The sequence below is a fragment of the Manacus vitellinus genome, unplaced genomic scaffold (assembly GCF_001715985.3).
Source record: "Manacus vitellinus isolate BGI_N305 unplaced genomic scaffold, ASM171598v3 scaffold_0_pilon, whole genome shotgun sequence".
Lineage (NCBI taxonomy): Eukaryota > Metazoa > Chordata > Aves > Passeriformes > Pipridae > Manacus > Manacus vitellinus.
Window position 1 is genome coordinate 20,924,911 of NW_021938789.1, and position 22,121 is coordinate 20,947,031.

The 22,121-nt window shown below is 38.3% G+C and overlaps 1 protein-coding gene across 1 annotated transcript; it reads left to right on the top strand.

The window, feature by feature from the left end:
• Nucleotides 1-3,992: 3,992 nt before the first annotated feature.
• Nucleotides 3,993-20,689, top strand: OCIAD1 (OCIA domain containing 1). Its single transcript, XM_008927439.2, has 8 exons — nt 3,993-4,067; nt 5,479-5,563; nt 9,048-9,101; nt 9,578-9,625; nt 13,427-13,556; nt 15,689-15,897; nt 17,290-17,439; nt 20,253-20,689. The coding sequence occupies exons 1-8, from the start codon at nt 4,023-4,025 to the stop codon at nt 20,288-20,290; spliced, it is 759 nt and encodes a 252-aa protein (XP_008925687.1). The 5' UTR covers nt 3,993-4,022; the 3' UTR covers nt 20,291-20,689.
• Nucleotides 20,690-22,121: the final 1,432 nt, after the last annotated feature.

Sequence of the window (22,121 nt, forward strand, 5' to 3'; positions counted from 1 at the left end):
CAAAGAAGCCTTCGCGCCCCCGGCGAGAGCAGGACCGGCCGCTGCCGTTAAGAAGGCCGGTATCAACAAGGTAGCCGGGAATAAAACCGCCTTCCAGGCACGCAGCGGCAGCGTGGCTGGGGAACATCAAGGAACTTTCCTGGCTACTGAGGCGATGAAGCCCCGCAGGGGTCCCGCCGCGCCGTGCCCGTGCCGTCTAGGCGCTCCTTTTTCCCGTAGGAAGCGGTCGGAAAATCCGCCCTTCCCCCAAACGAAAAAGGGCAAATACTTGTGTCTCGGCCAGCTCCACAAATGCTCAGATACCGCCTTTTTGCCAGGAATTATTCGCGTTGTTCTACCAATGCGAGCCGCCGGGCTCCCCCGCAGGAGCAGACTGGCTCCCGGGAAGCCTGCGGGGCAGGGAAGGGAAAGCTGTCGCTGCCCCTGAACAGCACATAAAACACTTGGGCTACTCTGGCCATTGGAACTTCACTTTGATTTCACGCATTTCCCCCAGGCGCCAAGCTGCAAGGTTTATCGCAATGCAAGTGACACTGGCAGCAAGGCAAAGCAATAAGATAATTCACAACATCACCCTGAGAAAATTCAGCTGGCACTGGGTGGGACGGGCCGATATTTCACTAATACAACAGGTCTGGTGGCTGGATGTAACAATGTATTTCTAAACAATCCAAAGATTTGGGAGACAATGTTAATAGAAACAGTACCAACATTAACATTTTAAGTAGTTAAAAAGTAACTATATTTTCTGTTGAATAGCCTCAAAGCTTCCAGGCTTGAAAAAAAACAAAGGGGAGGAAGAAGGAAAAATAAATACACGTCGAGCATGATAACACAAGATCTGCAGAACAGTAGTAGAAAGACTACTAAGTCACCATTTTCCCAATGTTAAACATAACCCTGTCTTGCAAGTACCGTATTATAATAAGCATATCCAACAAAACCAGAACTGAGTGAAAAGTATGCTTTTTACAAACAACAAATGCACCAGCACAACAGTTGGTATAGTTTCTGGTAGGAGAAGTTCAAAGTTCTGTTACACGCTTTGTACAATTCTAGGTTTTTTGGAGTAAAAAGTCCCTTCATGCTAAACTACTTATGTCCATGGGCTGCACATCCTTAAGGCAGACATGTACATCAACTTGCAGAAACCACTAGGAAAAGAAAGCAGGAGAGGAAAAAATAATGATTTACTGGTAGCTGAGAAGAGGTTAACTCTTTCCTGTAGATTTAAGAATTTTGTGGAGTATTTTTTATTGCATTTTAACAATTGTATCGCAGTCTAAATGCTGGGTGATAGAGCACCTAACGAGAAAAACAGGATTCATTGCTACTGGTGTTGTACATCATTTCAGATTACGTCACAAGTTGGTACTGATTTTAAAGTTATCCCGAGTTAGGAGCTCAGCCTGATCTTCCCACTAAATGCATATACATCCATGGAATAGAGAGGAGCAGCAGAACCTCACCACCAGTGAAAATTAGACCCCCGGTATTTAACCCTGAGCACCTGAACTTTATAGGATGTACAATGACATGATGCTACTTTCAAAACCCAAATTCTCCCGTTACCTGCCTGCTTTACAAAATAGCCTAAGGACTGGTTAAAATGTAAAGTACTTCACAAAATACATTACAGTAGCAGTTAATAGCAATTATTATCTATGTGGGTAAAGTCCTTACTAATTGAGGCTTTGACTATCAGCTCCACAAAGACACCCACTCTTGTTTCTTGCTGATGTGCCATAATGCTTCAGGCAAATAACTGATTCTTTGTTTGCCACCAGTTATAGTAGTTACAACAATGCTCTTTTTTTGGTATGAGACGTTGTTATTTTCTCGTTAGGGAGAGAGTGATTTTTCCAACACAGTCCTGTTGACTCTTGGCAGCCACTGAAGAACCAGAACCTCTCAGTTGTTACATTTTACTGTATTCTCCAGAGCACCAAGCAAAAAACAACAGCAACAAAAAACCAAAACAAACAAACAAACAAACAAACAAAAACCACCCCAAAAAAAGGCAAAAAACCCCAACCAACCAACCAAAAAAAAATCATCATTCCAGCTACGTACTTGAGTACATAAACTTGCAGTACTTGTTCTGTGACTTTCCTTACCAGATCAGCTTTTACCCCTGCTCTTTTACACGTCTACTTGTTTAAGTTATGTCTTATACATTATCGTAAAACTAAACTGATTTGTTAGGCCACTTCTTTGAGTGGATTTATAGAAAGCCTTACACTGTTAACAAGGGCATAATAAAAATTATCAGAAAGATAAGCTTTTAAACCACTTGACAGACTGCATACAACTCACCTTACTTATTCTTTGAGCTCTGGCTTCAAGAGTTCTGAATATTCACCAGTAACTTTGTTTTGCAAAGTACTGCAACTAGAAAACATGTGACTTTCACACCTTTCAACTTCTTGTTAACATAAGTAATCAGTTCGTTTTAAAAGAATCTTATCCTTTGAAAGTTTTCCTTTTTCCTTCTTTGAGGCATCTCCTTCACAAGAAATAACTTCCAAGTTCTAAATATTAACTGTAAAGTTTCTGTATTACAGTATTTTGAATCTCAAATATAGTTTTCATTCTTAGTTGATACTAAGTCATAAAAGATAAAAAGTTTAAAAACATAGATGAGTTTTAATACTTCTAAAAATAATTTTGACTCCTAAAGCAGTCCAAAAATACATGACTTCATGCTTTCAACAAATTGTCCATCAGTTTTGTAAATCTGGCCTTATTAAAGCTTGCCAGAGAGCAACATTTTATGTTTATTCAGAAGGACTTGGTGATACCATGACCGATTTTAAACTAAAGTTCTCATAGTTGCATGAAGGATGGCATGAGTATAAAGGAAGTCATAGAAGTAGACCAGATGGCAGAAACTGTGTCCTTGTTAACATTTCTATGTATGAACTTCAAAAAAGAGCTTGAGTACAGAGAACAAAGTGCTAAGGATGTGGATATGCTCTATCCTGCGTAGCCAGGTGAAACCTTTAAATATCTCACAAACAGGCTTTACTAGGTAAGATTTTTGAAAGGATGGTAAACTCACCAGTTTGCTGTATGATTGTAATTATTTTTTACCATTAGAAGTCTAAGGGACTTGAAGACAGTGAAGTGAGAAAATTGAATGGATAACTATTAATTTTACAACGGAGAAGCAAAACAGCAGCTCGTTATTTTCTTCAGTGAAGGAGACTGATTGCTATTTCCTCCCCATTGAAGCTCCATGTTTAGAGGATGTGCAGTTCTAAACATGCCCTACCCCACAAAAGCGTAGGCTTTAAAAACCCATTGTACTCTTTGCCTAGAATGTACTGAAACATAAGAGAAAAAGCATGAAATAAATTGCCTTAATAAGTGTGCTAAATTCCAGGGTAAAGCTTGCTCTAGGAATGGCTAAAAGGGAGTGGTGCATTCCATGAGCAAGTATGGGCACATCAGGATGTGGTGAATTCAAGCCATAGTACTGCATGTTTACAACAAAATGCCAAGGCATACACTGCACTCCCAAAACATATTTTTATTTTTTCCCTCAGCTTTTCCTGATTTCTATAAACAGCAAGCACCCTCTAAAGCTACCATTTCCACAGCATGAGCTAGGGGCAAGCACCCTCCTAGTCTTCCACTTCAATACAATCCTAACCACCAAATTTGTATCACTTTCGAGCTCAGAGTTGCCCACCACGCCCTTGCTTAGTCCTGATTCAGATCAGCTCTTTTTATAGGCAAGAGACCCTTTCGTTTCAGGAAATTCTGGCCACGCATCTTTAGCAACCGGTTAACAAACCTGTGGGCAACATACCTATTCGAGCAATGCACGAGCAGACAAAAGCTTTACTACCCTCAATCAAGACCAACGAGCCGGCCACCAAGCCGAGCAGTGCCATGCCCGTGTTATCCCTGGGCCAAACCAAGCGAGCGGGGAAGGCCCTCCCTCACCGGGACTCACCGCTCCGCGCATGCGCAGCGCGCCCCAGGGGCGCCGCGCGCAGTTCCGGGTCAGGGCGGCCATGGAGGCCGGGCAGGGCCCGGGGCCCGGCGGTGACGCGGCCCAGGTAACCGCGCTGCTCGGCCGCGCTGTGCTGGGGACACCTCTCCGGGCTGGCGGTGTTCCTGCTGGGGTAACGCGGGGGGCTCGGGGCCGGGCTCGGGGCCGGAGAGCGGGGGTTCCTGTCAGCCGCTCGGCCGCCCCTGCCCTGAGCTTCTCGCAGGCACGGTGCCCTTGAGGCCTCAGGGGCCGGGCAGGGGGTCCCGGCAGGAGGTGAGGAGGTGTTCGTGTCTGAACATGAGCCAGCAGTGTGCCCAGGTGGCCAAGAAGGCCAGTGGCATCCTGGTTTGTGTCAGGAATAGTGCAGCTAGCAGGAGCAGGGCAGTGACCATCCCCGTGTACTCGGTTCTGGTGAGGCCGCACCTGGAGTGCTGTGTCCAGTTCTAAGCCCGTCAGTTCAGCGACATCGAGGTGTTGTAGCGTGTCGGGAGAAGGGCAATGAAGCTGGTGAGGGTCTGGAGCAGAACTCCTGTGAGAAGCGGCTGAGCGAGCTGGGGTTGTTTAGGCTGGAGAAGAGGAGGCTCAGGGGAGATCTTATCACTCCTACAACAAAAGAAGTTGTGGCAAAGTGGGGCTTGGCCACCTCTCCCAGGCAGCTAGTGACAGGACAAGAGGAAATAGCATCAAGCTGTGTCAGGAGAGGTTTAGGTTGTACATCAAGAAGAATTTCTTCACAGAAAGGGTTATTGGACATTGGAATCGGTTGCCCAGGGAGGTGGCTGAGTCACCATCCCTGGAGGTGTTTAAGGAAGGACTGGACGGGGCACTTGGTGCCATGGTGGAATTGACATGCTGGTGTTCAGTCTTAGGTTGAACTCAGTGATCTCAGAGGTCTTTTCCAACCTAATTGACCTGTGATTCTGTGTTGCCCCGGTGCCATTGGCCTGCTCACAGTTCTCCCGGCTAGCTGGTGGTCTGGAAGCGTGCCTGGCTGCACGGCTCTCACGGTGGGAGAGGGTCACACACCTCCAGCACAAACCTTTCACATGCTGGGGAAACAGCTGGTCGGCTCTCACTGGATACATATGTGGGAACCAACAACATGTGTTATGTCACTGAAACCCTGAGAAGTACTTAAAGAAGGCACTTCCTGATCTGTCAGATTTCATCTGTTTGGAAGGCTGGTTGCAGGGACCAACACAGGCTTTTGTGGAGAAAAAGGAGTGAGCTGAGTTGGGATCTGACCATGCACAAAGTATTTTCTGCTCTCTCATATGGTTTCTAGAAGTGCTGATTTTTTAATGATATATTTCATGTGACATTTATGGACAAAAGCCACCAGTTTCTTAACTATAGAAAGTGGGTGAAACTACAGAAACTACAAGGTCTGAAAATTAGACATTAAGTTTTTTTGATTGAAAACTCCCCCCAAACCGTTCCTTTACTCATTCTTTTCTAATTTATTTCTTCAATGAAAGAGGGAAGTACCCAAGCCTTATGTGCCGACAGAGGAGGAAAGAAGACTCCTCAAGGAATGTGCTGAAGAGAGTGCCCGCTATAGAGGTAAGTTCAGTTTTTTGGTAAACTCGTTTGCTTTTCTTCTACTCTTACCTCTTGCTGTTATCTGAGGCAGTAAGGAAGGTCTGGGTCAATATCACAATGATCCATTAACAAGCTTCATATGGTCTAAAACTGCATCCCAGTAAATGCTGATCCATGTAGTGTTTACCTTTATTAAGAGTTTGCAGGCCAGAGTTTTGTGAAAGGTGCAGCATAATTTCTAAGTTTTATTCTTGACAACAAGATCTCTTCATATTTTAAGTTAAAGTGCTTATTGAAAGTCTGAAAATAGATCTAATTAATGAATCTCTTGTTTATTTATGTTTCTGATTTTTTTTGTTATTTCTACATTTTTATTTTCAATTTTTATTGTTATTTTTAGCATGCAAGAATAAAACAGTTTAACTTCTAACCATTGCTTTCCATCTTTATGAAGAGTTGTGAAGAGAACAACAAGTAGTCACTCAGCTCAACTTTTGGAGAAAATTTCTGTGTCTCTGAAAAGCCGACGTTTGGGCATAATTTCTGTTGTCCGTGGCACAGTTGGTTTTTGTACACTTGGTCACACGGTTTGAACAAGCCTTCCGATGCCATTGTTACCTGCTGGTTTATTGACACTAATAGACTACTCCTGATAGGTGGCTTGACAGAAACCAGGACAGGTGAAGAATTTAGCAGCTGATTTGCTAAATTTAGCACACTGGGGCTCTGATTTCTCCTGGAAGTCAGTACTTTCAGAGGCAGCTTCTATGGCACTGTGATTTTGAATTAATGAATCAGATATATGCTTTGTCCTTCTCCATTGTTTTGGCATTCTCCTCTTCCACTTTTGTCCAAATACTTGGAAACCTTCAGCATGTTTGCTAAAATGTAGCCATTTTCTGTATATTTTTGTAAGTGAAAAGAGCCATGTTCATTAGTGGAATGATCACGATTGGTTATGGCTTATTGATAATCTCTCTTCTGGAAGACAAAGAGGAGAGGGAGCTGTTTGCTGTTCCTGAGGTGTTCAGCTGCTTGGCAGTGTAACTCATTGCCCTGTGAGTCTTTGCACAGTCAGTGGGAAACAACATGAAGGTCCTGTTGAGAAGCCCTAACTTAGTTTCTTGAGTCATTTCTCTTTAGGCAGTTACAACAGAAACTGAGAATTTTTGGAGGGGGTGGGAGGGAGGGAGTGTGCACTGTGCTGTTATCTCACTGGGCTAGCCTGAAGCCCATCACTGTTTTGTAGGCCTCCTGTCTTTGTTTCTGTAGATTGTTGTATTGGCTATATTAAATACCTATTGCTTGAACTTCCCTTTGCAAGAGGTATGAGCTGTCTATGATTGCCTTGAAATCCTCACTTTGTAGTGTATCAGTTTTTGTTATTCACTGATGTTACTATAAATTTGTGTATTTTCAGTTTGTTTATTCAAATTTCAAGCTGTAGCAAATTTTTACCCATTCTTACAAACCCTCTGTGTTTTGGCCTAGTTTCTATTGGCAGATTCTGTTGGCAGTCATTTCATACTCCAGTCTAATACATATATATATATAATATATATGTATGTAGTAATGCTATACTGGAGTAACTAAATTTTAATCACAATATCATATGATATAAATTCTAACACTGTTGAAAATTCACACTACAATCTACAACTTTATCCTTTGCACTTTTAACCTCGCTGACAAAATCAAATCATATCGATACAACTTTTTCCACATAAAACCATTTTGATTAGGGTACATTATATTCCTGTCCTTATTTGCTATTGATATTTTCTGCCTTCCATTATTTTCCCTAGGTTTATTTTGTTCCTGAAGCAGAAAATTACTCCTTGTCCATAGCAGTAAAAAGCATTCATATTTTTTAATTTATAAAGCTTGTTTTGTTGGTTCTTTTTCCTTACAGTTGAGTATTCATATTAATTTTTATGTATAATAAATTTTCATTTAGCTATTATTCTTTTAATTTCCAGTTACCATTTCAGGTCACTTATATGCACACATACTAGTGGCTGTTTCCAAGTGTTTAACCTGTCTTTGGTGTCCAGAATATTTGTGTTGGGCCTGTAAATCATTTCAGACTTATAAGAATTAGGCTGAAGTCCTCTGTAATAAATTCTTTTGAATATATTTTTCTTAACACACCCTCCCTCCCCTTGTTTGTTTTTTAATTTTACAGTTCAGCTTCAAATCTGTACTGTCATTCTATATCTCAGAAAATCTAGAACCCTAAATTTTGGAAAAATCTAGGTCTGGAATCTCTAAAAGCATGAGATTTTTAATCTCTAATAGATTGGAAGATTTTATTTTCTGGTTTTGAAGTGTTGCTCTAATCTTGCCTTAAGCCAAAGAGCCAATACTTTTTCTTAAAAGTGACATCCAGTCACATTTACCCTGAAATGCTGGTTGGACTCCTTGCCTAGTTTAGACTTTCAGAATTTATGAGGGAATAAACTTTTTATTTGCAAAGCATATTTTAATACTGTGACAAATATCATTTATCTTCAGGTATGAACTTAATTAGCAAATTGTGTGCATCAAAATACTATAAACATCTAGTGCTGTTGCCAAAATTTCTCTCCTAGGTAACTTCTACATTTTCAGACTTGCATAAAATTAAATTTCATTATGGCATATCTAAATCTTTTATGTAGTTAACTTTAGTCTTCTGTCATGTTTGTTATTTCATTGTTCCTGTATCTTGTGTAGGGGTAGTGATCTTTATGAATAGTTGCAAAGTTAATTTTCATGATATAATAATTATCATTCTTGAAATAAGCATTCCTTTTGTTTCTTGCGATCTGCAAATGCTTCTTGCCACCTAAAGTCTTTCCATATGATAAAATTGACATAAACTGTTAAGCTGATTGTGATAGGCAGTGATGGTCTTCAGTGTTTGTTGTCTTCTCTGCATTCCTGGCCCTAACCCCAAGTTGTATAGTTTGACCCATAAGCTACAGAAAAAACTGCCCTGTTTGCTGGTGAATAAAACATGTTACTTAATTTTAATCAATTTGATTTATAGCTCTATAAGAGTTAAACTTTTTCCAAAGTTCTTATGTTAAAACAATGTCAAGACTTTCGGTTATCAAAAAATTTTAGGGGCACTGGCCTCTCTGCCTTCTGTCCTGAAGAACTGTGTATGCCTCTCTAGAGTTGTGCATGTTGATGCTATAGTAGTTGTAGCTAGACCTGGAGTCTTCTCTGTAGAGCTTTATCCCATCTGACACTGGCTTTTGTATTTTAGGAAGTATGAAGTCTAGTGCTGACAGGATGATTCATTAACCAGTACCAGATAATTTGTAGTAGGTCTTAAAAACTGGAGTTGAGAATGTTTGATAATTTATATACAATTTGTTAATTATATATATCCTTATATTCTTATACAAATGAGCTTAGTAAGTAAGGCATAGCAACTGTCATTTTATTGCGTATTTTGTTAAATGTGACTGAAAATACTGAAAATCATATTTTAAGCAACTTCTTTTCTTCTTCACAGCTTTTCCTTTGGCTGCAGTAAGCATGCTTGGTACTAGTTTCTTAATTAGAAAAGGTAAAGTGTAAAAATACTTTGGTTTTGTTTGGATTTGCTCAGGTAAAATATATTTTTGCTGTTAGTGAAGTTACTATGATAATATAATGTCTAATCTACTTGTAACTAAAAGAAGTTCAGACTGTGCAGCTACATGATTTGAAGTTCCTCAAACTAAAGAAGGAGCTGAACTTAAAATGAAGATCATGTGCATTTTATGCTGTGTGACAAATGCATTATCTCACTGATTATGAAACAATATGTTCTACAGTGTGTAATAACACTATGATTAAATATGATTAAAGGGATAATTCTTAGATTTGTTACTTTTATGGGGAATTCAGATGTTAGGGGGGTTTTATTTTTCTTTAAATGTAAAAGAGTAAGCTGCTACCTACAAACATAGCTACAGAGTAACTTACACACATAACTACGGTTGAAGTTTTTCAGCTTGATTCTTAATTCTGATTGCTAATTACTTTCATTCTCATTTTCAGGTGTTCTAAGAGATAGCTCAAGATTTGGCTCTTTTATGAAAGTTGCATGTAAGTAAAAGCTACATATAAATTCAGCTTGTATTCATGCCCTATATTCTGAAGTCTTACATAGGTGTAATTCCCATGAGACCAGCTGGCTGATTACTGTGACTGCATTCTAGTAGAATCATAGAATATCTCCATTTGTTAGGGGCCCATAAGGACCACAGAGTCCCAACTCCTTGCTCCTCACAGGTCTACCTAAAACTAAACCATATGACTAAGAGTGTTGTCTAGATGCTCCTTGAACTCTTGACAGGCTTGGTGCTGTGACCACTTCCCCAGGGAGCCTGTTCCAGTGACTGACAACCCTCTCAGTGAAGAACCTTTTCCTAATGGCCAGTCCGAACTTCCCCTGATGCAGCCTCATACCTGTCACTGGTCACCAGACAGAGATCAGCACCTCCCCCTCCACTGCCTATCTTGAGGAAGTTGTAGATGTAGACTGTGATGAGGTCACCCCTCGTTCTTCTCTTCTCCAAGCTGAACAAACCAAATGAACTCAACTGCTCCTTCTAAGTCTGGTCCTTGAGACCTTTCACCATCTTGGTCACCCTCCTCTGGACATCTGCCTGATGCCCCCCTGGACATGGTTGGCCCTCCTGGCTGCCAAGGCTCTGCTGACTCGCTCAACTTTCCCTCAACCCAAACACCCAGTACTCTTTCTGCTAGGCTGCTTTCCAGAAGTGGGCCTGTGGGAACCTCATGAGATTCAGCAAGTCCAAGTGCAAGGTACTGCACCTGGGTCAGGGCAATCTCAGATGTGAGTACACACTGGGAGAAGAAGCCACTGAGAGCAGCCCTGCAGAGAAGGACTTGGGGGTTCTCATATATGAAAATCTGGACGTAAGCCAGCGGTGTGTGCTCACAGCCCAGAAGGCCAATGGCATCATAGGCTGCATCAAAAGAGGGGGGACCAGCAAGTGGAGGGAGGTGATTCTGCTCCTGTTCTGTGCTCTGGTAAGACCTGGAGTGCTGCATCCAGGTCTGAGGTCCTCAGCACAAGAGATGAACTTTTTAGAGTGGGTCCAGAGGAGGCCATGAAGGTGACCAGAGGGCTGGAACAGCTATGAAGACAGCTGAGAGAGCTGAGGAAAAGGGAAGGCTTCAGGGAGATCTCATTGAGGCCTTCCAGTACCAGGCTTATAAAAAAGAGGGACAGTGACATTTTACATGGACAGACAGTGATAGGACAGTGGCCAGTGATTTTAAACTAAAAGAGGAGAGATTTAGATTAGATGTTAGGAAGAAATTCTTTACTGAGGGTAGTCAGGCACTGGACAGGTTGCTCAGAGAAGTTGTGGATGCTGCATCGCTGGAAGTGTTGAAGGCCAGGTTGGATGGGGCCCTGAGCAACCTGGTCTAGTGAAGGGCATCCCTGCTCATGGCAGCAGGGTTGGAAGTGAATGATCTTTAAGGTCCCTTTGCAACCCAAGCCATTTTATGATTCCGTGATTTATTCACCGTCTTTGAATTTGTACTGTACCTTTTGTACAACTTTTGTTTATAAGCTTTGTATAAAATTGCTTGATAAATGTAGCGTAATCATATAAGATAAAAACATTGTAAATAGATACTGTACAAGCTTACTTTAAATTACATTGCCAGAATACACCCACCCCTCCCTTCCTAATTTGAAGGTCTTTTTTCTTGTATCTCACATGTCCCATTCAAGCTATTTTAATTACTTTTTTTTTCCCCTGGACATTATGTATGTACAATTGTAGGAAAACAGCAATTTCTTGTGAATGATTTTTGGATTAAGTATAATCAAAAATAAATTAATAAATTAACGTTTTCAATGTAATAGAGGACAGTAAAACAGGAAGTTGCCATCTTGCCAATCTGCTCAGATATAGCCAGTTTACTTCACTGGGAAGAGGGTAAACCCCATGATTTGTGGTGAAGGAAGTTTTGTTTAAGCAGATAAATGAATGTGAGAGACTAGAGCTCCCAGTTGTTTATGCTAAAGTCTGCTTACTTTCTCTGAACACCAAACAATGGTATAACACAAACATTTCTAATAAATAAAAGAGTTGCAACTTCCCTGATCACTCCTACACATTTCTTGTTAAGGGCCACAGTCCCCCTATTTAACAGAATTAATTTTTTGAAATAGGGGAAAAAATAAGGTGCAGCTGGACTAGCCAGGATGTTCTGCCTATAGGAATTACTATACTTTTCTCAGTAGTCTTCTAGGCACTCTGCCAATTTACTGAAAGTTCTAATTAGTCAAGGCTTATATACTACATTGATAACATCCCTTCAACATAGCACAGAGCTATTGGTCCTCTCTCTGACAAAAAAGGGGAAGATTCATATGTCCTTCATGTTAGTCTGCTCTGGGACCTGGCCTGTTTTATCCTTCTCTAATCAGCTTCTCTAAGATCTTGTCACAGTGAATGCAGAAGAAGCAGAGAACAACAATATCTGATTTACTGTGCTAACTTCAAAAATAGGATCATCTGGCTGTTAGTTCTGTAATAAGAGAAAGCAAATATTTTAGCCAATAATTACTTTGAGTAAAAGATCTTCCAGAGGGATGCTTCCACTTTTCTTGACTGGAAGGCCTCAAGAAAAGGAGACTTTCTCTTTGTAATTTATGCAAAAGATTAATCACCTTTTCTGCTTAGCTTTATATTGCTAAGTATTTAGTATGAATTCTTCTTAAGCTGATTTAGCGGCTTGTAATTTTTCTCTTTGCACATATTTGTAGTATTTGAGGTGTGTTTTTTTTGTTTACCTGCTAAACAGCTAAACCCTTGTATTTCTCTTTTGTAAACTTCACTCACAGTTGTGGCTGTTCTTCTCTTTTCCCTTGGAAAAAGATTTTTAACCTCCTCTTGAAAATACAGACATTAGAACAGGAATCACAATTTCAGTACCAGTACAGCAGGCTAGGGTAAAATCCCCTTTTCTATTGATTCCGGGGTAATGCAATCTACAGTGTGAGAATCACAGATGATTAATGTTACTGGTAATTAACTGTGTCTTGACTTAAAGGTGATTGAAACTCTTTAGTCTTTATATGTAGGAAATACTCATTGCATATGAAAGAAGGTCTAGTCATTTTCTCCTACAAAATCAAGAAAACTGTTAATTGCCATAGAATCCTTCATAGTCCATTTGACCCACTCATAAAACTTGAAGGAGCCAGCTGATGCAAATCATAAGTTTTAAGCCCAGAAATAACTATCTTGATAATTTAGTCTTATGTCTGTGCAGCAGATGGAGATAGCTCAAGCACTAAATTGAAAGTGTTTGCCTGGTGGTTGCAAGGGTTCAGCTAATTCAGTTGTTTGCCCTCTGGCAGCCAAACTGTAGAATACTCTTCAGAAGATACTGGGCCTAAATGCTAAGCTTATTTAGACCTCTGTTCATACCAGTGAAAGCCTTTGCAAGATCTGACTGTTCTACTGGATTAAATTAGCAGAATTTACTACCTTTATTTATTCCTAACTGTTTTATCATCTTTGATAGTTAATTGTGACTTCTGGATCTTAGGAAAAAGTGATGCAATTATTTTTATTTTTTTGTCACCTTTCATCAAGTACTAGCTGAAATCATTTGATGTTCATGCCATGTCTAAATCATTGCTTTCTGTCTCTCTTCAGCTGTTGCATTTGGTTTTAGTACCCTTTGTCTGCAGAAGAAGCAGAGATGATTACTGCATGGTTTTGGTTCAGATCTAAACTGAGGGTTTTTTCTTTCGTTCAAGATACTATATAATTTATTTGATATCATTATTTTTAAATTATGATGAATATTATGATATGGCGTATAAATCCATCTTTTTTTCTTTTTAAAAAGTTGCTGGAATGTGTGGATACCTGGCTGGAAAGATATCCTACTTGCCAATCTGTAGTGAGAAATTTAAGAAACTGAAGGATTCTCCCATAGGAGATGTTCTACGACAAGCTCAGAGACATAGTTCACCTAAGTAAGAATTTAATTCTCTTTTAAATTTAAAACTTATTCTTGAATAGGGCATTTTAAACATTAACAGATCAAGACTAGATTTGCAGCTTTCAAAGGCTTCCGGAGCTGCACCTTCCCTCATTTCCCATTATCCCAGATCTACCACTTTCAGGAAACTGTATCTGTATCAGTTGGCAAGCTATAAAACATGCATTTTGAGCTCTCTGCATACAACCAATCATTTTGAGGAGTAGAAAAATGAACATTTTACTTAGCACACTATATTCCTTGTAAATTAAGAGTTTTTCCCATGTGGAATTTACTCACAGTAATGTGACAGCACAAGTTGCCTCCTTAGTTCAGAAGTAAACTAAGTTAACTGAAATAAAATAGTATTACATTCTGGCAGTTTTTCCCATAGTTCAGTTGGATTAAAGTAGGAAAAGGATGGAAATGATTTCAGTGTTTATCAAAGGAAAGAACTCAGTAAACAATATCAGTGCAGGAAGAAGCATGGTGGTCAAACCTTCTGCTGTTTGTTTAAATCCTTTACATCTGTAACAGCATTATGCTGTACATATGAGAAACTCATCAGGTTCTTAAAACTATTTCCTGTTTTCTTCCAGAATGTTTTCTACCTCAACTGGTTTTTAATTGCAAGCTGCTTTCAGAATATCTCAATTAAACCCTTGATTCAAAACTGGGAGAATAGTGTTTGGATAGTGAGTAGTGGTCCTCCTATGTATGTGCTAAGATTTGTTAAATGTTTATAAAGGATTTGATTAAAATGTTAAAAACTTTATAAATTCACATTTATGACAGTTTTTATTTTGTCTGCAAGGTTTACCTTTATTCTGAAATATTTATGGTTTTATGACCCCAAACATAATTTTAGGAATTACCTCTTCATATGTTTACTGTATAGAATCAGCTGAATTGGAACTGGACTTGTTCCCTCACCCCCCTCCAGTTCCTAATATGAAATTGTCATGATTATTAACTGTGTTTACTCTATGTGAGAACTTAGTTTAAGTGCCATCTGCTGCACCAGTAAGTCCCTTCAACCTTAAACGGCCCATGCCATTTTATTTCCTAAGTAATAAATTCCTTTTTCTTGGTTGAATGATTAATTGAAATTCATGCCAATTGCATTATTATCCTTACACGCTACCCTTATAAAGTAGCAACAGAAATCATTACACTTTCATGGTCATTATATATCTACTAATTAATATATTTTGGTAATTTGATTTGCAGCTAAAAATTGGTAGGGAGTTAAAAGATTAGGTAGGTTTTTAAACCTGTCTTTTCATATATTTGAGAAACATAATTGAGGCAGTAAAATGGCTTTGCTCCTTATGGTTATTGTGAGAATAAAAGAAACACTAATTGCAAATGTTTTTCACAGGAAGCTAAGCAGAAATTAAAAGATAAATAAATACTCCAGAGATGTTCCAGTGGCACCAAGTGGTGGCATTCTTGATAGAGGGACATGGTGCGTACTGGTTGCAGGGCCATACCATGAGTATAGCAAATGCTTTAAAATATCTGCCACCAGTTTCCAGACTATTCTTTATATGATTTTACCTTTCTCTCCCAAGAGAAAATTCATTAGTGTTTCTGCAGAATTCAGCATCTTCATAAACTTTCATAATTTAATTTCCCCAAGATAGCTGTTCATTTTCCTTCTGTTTGATACTGAAGCAGCTTCTAGTGATGACAAGTTTTAAATTGCAAATTCTTCCTAAAAGGCCTTTAGTTCATACTAGCACTAATTACATGGGCACACCCTGTACTATTTGTGTCTGATAAGGGTTTTTTGTCTGAAGAGTCCTTGGGGGAAGGGATTGTCATTTTAGTCTTTTAAAGTGCAACATGCTTAATCTCTTTTCTCTCCTGTCCTGGAGATTTTCAGGTATGAGTTAAGATTCTGTGAGGAAGGGAAGAGTGTTGGGGAAGGAACTATAGAGATCTTTGCAATGTAAAGGAAACACCCAAAACATCCCAAACTTTTTTTAAGATGATGATTCAGTTGGAAACTAAACCATTTAAAATAAAAGAGTATTTTCTTGAACTGCATGTATTGTTACTCTTCTAGTTCTGTTTTTAACCTTAGTATTTTTGTATTTAATATTTAATTGTATTCTTTTCCAGCCGTTCCAGTCGGAAATCTGAATTTTCAGACTTACCTTCTCAGTCATTTACTGAATCTTCTTCTCCAAGACCTGGATTTGCACCTTCTTCGAGCTATTCAGATGATTATAGCTCGACAGATAGAGGCCTCTCAAGTTACGAACCTATTCCATTCAGTGCTTCCCTGAATGAATCTTCACCTACAGGAATTACTGATTACACTGTTGAAGGTGAGTTTTGTGTTAATGTTTAGCAGTTTGTACTACAAAGATTCTTGCCTTTCTTATAGGTACTGCTCTTACTAAACTATGTATTTTCATCCCATGCAAACATACATGGTACAATACAGTGGTTTTGAGTGAAAGATCCTGAAGTTACCAGAATTGTTTTTTACACAGAAGAGAACTGTAAGTATTATTTTGTGTAACTGTAAAATAAATTCAGGGTTTTTTCATGTTTTGTAGCTCTAATGGCAAGTAAAGATCTTGAATTAACTTACAAGGTGTAATCTGTTGTGGAACTAACCCTGCAAAAAACTCAGCCTGACTGGAAGTTTTTTTTGATTGAAGGAGGGGCGAATACACCATCCTTTGTACTGAATAAACACAGCCTGCCAATTCCTGTTGGCCCTTCTGAGGTGCCTGCAGTTGCACCAGCCATAGCGCTGTAACTGGATACTGCTGTAACTCTGTGACATTAAACTATTTATTTTATTTTTTATAACGTGATAACATTTAAGTCTCCTGGGAATTGAATGGATATTGTGTTCTATCTGGCAACAGTCTGATTTTCTCACAGAGAACTAAAATGGTTTTCAAGTACCATACTGTACAGCTGTTCCCTTCCTTCCAGTATGAACTGTGGTCAGCTGTTGCAGGGGAAATGCAGGATTCTGAATTCAGGTGTCTCTGGTACACAGTGGAGGAAGTTACTGTCAAATGCAGACTTTTTTACTTTGGTTTGCATTTTGTCAACTCCTTTATCAAAAATGTTTTATTTCACATAAAAAGCACCTTTGTGCCACTTGATTATAATTATATGAAAGTATCAGATGTAAATGTGTCAAGGAAATTGTAATTGCACTTCATAAAAAATATCAATATTTGGTAAAAACCTTAATTATAGAACCAAGATTCTGCATTATAAATGTAGATAAAAGGATAAAAAGTTTATCAGGTGACAGATGATGGTTACTAATTCTTTGAAAGCAGAATTTAAAGCCTTAATGCAAACTCTCAAGCTTCACTCAGATTTCTTTTCAGAAATCATATACATATAAAATGTAATTATAATAAATTTTACATAAATTTTACATATAATAAATTTTACATAAAGTGACCTGAACTATTTTGTCTGTCAACTACCACATGGATGTTAGAATTTCCATTGGATAAAATTAAGAAAATGAACTAACTCCAGTCTTTCAAAGCAGTTTGACAAAATTAAAAGGATAAAAGGAGCGGATTAACTAAAGACCATATACGTTCTCTTTTGTATTTAGAATTGCAGCTTCTTTTAATTTGGGATTGACCAGTAATGAACTGGCATTCTGAACAAGTTGTAGCCAAATTTTGGTATGCTATGCCATATTTGGGATATTTATAAGTTTGTTTTCTTTTTAGAACCTGCTCCAATTCCAGAAGAAACTCGTAAGAAAAAAGGCATCACATATGAGGAATTAAGGAATAAACACAGAGAGACATATGACATAATGCAACCACCAAAGGCAGAAACTCCAAACAAGTTTTCACAGGAAAAACCAGCTAAGGAAGGTAATATACTGATTTACAGATATACTTAGTAAAGTCAAATATTTGCCATAATGTTAAAAATGGTTGCAAATACAAGGCTTAATTCTGCATACAAGCAATTTATCTTTACAGTATCTTCAGGTATCTCATATGTGGTCTGTAGTTTCTTATTTCAAAATAATTATTTTTTTCAAAAATCCTGAACATCCAATAGCAAATTATAATTCTTTTTCTCTAAACATATTGCTTGGTTCCAGACTGAAAAGCTCATAACTTTTGCTTGATTGAGTATATCAAGTGACCTCTTTTAACAAAGAATTCTCTGAGCTCAGAGTTATACTGAAATGTTTTAGCTATGGGAGGGGGGTGTGTTTTAGATAGCATTGTTCTCTCAAAATAGAGCACATGGTTGATGGTTTTGAAGGGGAGGGTATTTATTTTTATTAATTGTTTCATGTGGAATTAGTGGATTTCTATAGAGGCATTGTTTGTAGAGGTTCATTTTCTACATTAAAACCCAAAGGAAGGAAACAGTATTTGGCAGCAATATTGGGATTTGTTTTCACAGTGAAAAAGAAAACTTTACAGAGCAAAATAAGAATGCAATGTCCTGAAGAATAAGATGCCATTCAGAGAACTTTTTGACTCAATCAATTTTTTGAAAAGGATACACAAAAGCAATCCATAACTGCTTGCTCTAGAACTTTTTTGAATTTAATGTGGCATCTGTGAAAACAATTTTAGCAAGAGGAATGTTTTCCCATTTAACACACTGCTGGACTAGTCACCTTGAATTGTTTGGGTTTGTGTGCAGTGCACAGTCTTGGCAGCTATACTAAAACAAGACTTGTAGAAACAGCTGTCATCTCCTGTTAGGCATAACGAGTGGTAGTAAGTACATGAGAGTGTATTAAAGCAAAAAGTTCTGAAGCAGTAATAGTAAGCTTTGGAACAGTGTTGCTTAAGTGTCAGTCTATTTGATGTTGTGAATTACTTTCTCCAGATCATCTATCTTTGGACAGATCTGCAGTCTTGAATGAAAAATTATAAACAATTATTGTGTAATGATTTCAATCTGTTATTTCAAGGATAAAAGGCTTTTTCTCTTATCATGGGACTATGCCAAATAAGACATTGAAAAATTACTGAAGCTGTGGTTTTAGATTGCTTTTAAATTCCATCAGCTGACACTTTGTACATTTACACAATGGTTTTTTTTCAAGATACTTCTCCACAAATAGAAAGCCTAGAAATACCCCTTGAAAACGATACACAGAAATATGAAGCAGCATTCTGCAAACCTTGCTGTATTCCATGGCAAATGTTGTGGCTGTGAAAGGAGAATGTAAATTTGTTATTTTATTTTTAGTTATTTGAGGTCTATAAAATGTTGATCAAATAATGCATTCTGTCTGTTATATTTCTGTGTTCTGTTTGAAGGCTGTACTGGGGCTTTGAGAATAAAACCACTCTCAGTAGTGCATGAGATTTGTAAATAAACTTTTAAAACTATCTCTTTGTATTTTGAGGGAAAAAGAGTAAGGAGGAAATACAGAAATTCAGAAATGCTTTACTCGTGCAAGTACATTTAAATCTACAGTTCAGACATTACACTGATATTGCTAAGATCCAGTTTAGCTTCTTGTGTTGTGCTGGACATGTTACTTGCTGTGTGCCTGTTCATACTCTGAGTCACTACTGCTTGGCTCATCTTATCTTTGGTCCCTAGCAAATAGGAGACAGTGATTTCTGCCCTCCCTTGCAGGGACAGAAGGGAAACCAAACCATGTTTAAACCAGCTTTAAGCAATCTCTAACTTCCATCTGCCAGGGCCTTCTCCCTTCATTGTAGCTGTACAAATACGTGCATGTTCACAGTGATCTAGACTGGCCCATTTTCCAGGGAATGAGTGCAGCCTGTTCAGCTGCCATAGTTAATAGAAATGGAAATCAAATTGTACTTACAGAGAGCTTCTCATTGTGCCTCACTGCAGTATCAGTCACTCCAAAGAGATTTGTCAGGGTATTATGATCAGTTTGCTGATAACTCAGTGAGACAAGGGTCAGGCATTCTGCTCTATTCCATGGGTTCTGCTGCACATAATTAGTAATAAACAGTGAGCTTAGTAATTAATTTGCAAGTAGGTTTATAAAGGGTTGCCTGACTAGTGTCAGCATTGCTACTGGATCGTACAGATCCATCCTTAACCTTTTCAGTGGTGGCAGTCACTTATGGACTGCTTTGCAGATCACTTTCCAGAGAGCCTATTTTCACTTTCTGGTCAGCTATGGGTGACATATTTCTGGACAAAGCCGCTAGACCAGCACCCTGGTTTTTTACTCTCTGACTCACTCCTATGCTAAAGGAAGCTGCCAAATAATATTGGCTGAGTAGTTTCCTAGTAGGGATTACTGATTTCTTTTTTTTGTCTTTGAACATGTTTTTAACTATCCTGAATCCATCCAACTGTACATGTAACTAGATTATGTAGCCTCATTATTTATTGTAACATTCCTTGCCTGTTTCCTCCAATTGTCTTTGTTTCATCCACGTTACATTTGTTTAAAAGTAATTACAAATTCTATAGAGCAGGAATTAGCACAGTAGGCCTTCTGATTGAATATTAATTCATTAAGGAATAATGATTAACAAACTCCTCTCCCCATTTATTCAAAAGTAGCTTTAATTAGATGTATGTTATGCTGTGAGTGACACTCCCCCTACTCACCAGTTCAAATGATAGTGCACTTCATCATACTTTTTGGCATTGTTTGTATGATAAACTTTTGCAGTTAAACTGTCATATATGACTACTTTTTTTTCCTTTTCTTTAGTTAAAGTAAATAAATACGGAGATACCTGGGATGAGTAAGAGTCAAATGAAGAAATGAAGAAAATTACCTCCTGTCTGCTAACTTGAACTTCATCTAGATTAGTCACAAGTATCACCACCTATGGTGTGCTCTGCCAGGCACAGCTATTAATAAATGAGGAGAAAATCCTGACTTGCCAGAAGATTTTAAAAAAGTATTTATGCTTAATTTTTTTTAATTTTGCATAAATGGCAAATGAGGCTACTGTGACATGTCATGACTACAAACCATTTCTGCTGTTGTTTAAGAATAAAAAGGGTAACCGAATGTATATGAATGTATAGCAAAAGGTAAAAATACATGTAAATAAATGCAATCACATGTATTGAGAAGGGAAGAATATCAGAGCCTTCTCAAATTTTCAAAACTTGCATTAAAAGTTACCTGTAGAACTCTCACTTTGTTTTGTGTGAAAGTGATATGCTGGAAACTTCAAATTGTTGTCATGCTTGGTTTGTCATGTCAGGAATAACACTGAACTGTTCAGGGGGGAAGGGCCGAGGAGCTGAGGCAGACACAGAAGTAACTGTACTTAATTTTTTCAAAACTGTTTCATGGTGCCAGATGTATTTTGAGACCGATGCAGTGACTTGCCCACAGTGGGTTTCTACAGGCACTCAGTTCCAAAGAAAATGATTGAATGAAACTGCAGGTATTTAAACTAGCTACATTTAAGTGCAGAAGGCTGAACCTGACAAACTTTGGTAAAAGCTTGAACAATATTTTGACTTTTAATATCAGGCTCTATCTATTTAGCCTTATTTCTCAATTTGTGCATGTCATGACAAAACCCCCATGAGTTTGTGGAGAAAAGATCCCAATTAATGGAATATTGTGTTATAATGATCTGTAAGAAAAGAGTTACATTGGCAAAGCTATGAAGAGTATTTCCTGCTGTTTGCATCACCTGCTCTGTCTCAACCAAAATGTTGCCCTCGCTTATGGATTCTCATATGCTCGCCTGTGCAGTTTCTTCTCATAGCACTGTGTTTATTTCAGGGTTTTGGCTATAAGGGAGCAAAAACCATGAAGTTGATAGCATAAAAGCATTCCTGACATCCTTGTTGGAGCTGAAAAATAACTTGCCTAACAAGTTGAAAATTCTCAAAGACTTTATTGATTGAGTGGACTTGCAGAAGAATATCATAAATGAGAAGATAATGGGAGGGGGTACAGAGCAATCAGCTGAAGTGAGGAGGAAAATGGGGAGAAGAGGAGGATGCTTAAAGAGCTAAATACTACTTATAATAATCGAAACAGGGAGATTGCTTTCAGAAAAGCTGATCTTCTAAAAAAATGAATGTGCTAATCAGATGATGAAGTTGCGTCAGAAATTTACCTTTTAGAGAATGCTTCTCATGGCTGTGATGGGTGAACTCTGAAAATACAATGTCCATGAGAATTACATTGCTGTGGTGTTCAATGTGCTATTCCAAAGCTGATTAGCTTTATCATGAAAATATTCACAGAGTTTCTTAGTTGTGAGTTATCCTGCAAGTAAGAAGATGTAGAAGATTTAGATGATAATAGTGGAGCAGATTCCTGTGATGGTGCCTTCCTGCAAAGTGTCTTGCCTCAAATTAATATTTTTGAGCGGACAAGCACAGCATTTTATATAAATTGTATTAAGAATTTTTTTCCCTTTCTTAGAGGACAAAATAAAAGGCATGCTAATTAATGTTGTTCTACTTGAGGTAACATTGTGTATACACAGGATTTCTAAATTGAATATAAAGCTTTCATTCTGTTGCATCTAGTCAATATCTCTCAGAGGACATACTTTTTTTTTGTACTTGGTAACAAATTTGGCTTGTCATCAAACAATTTAAA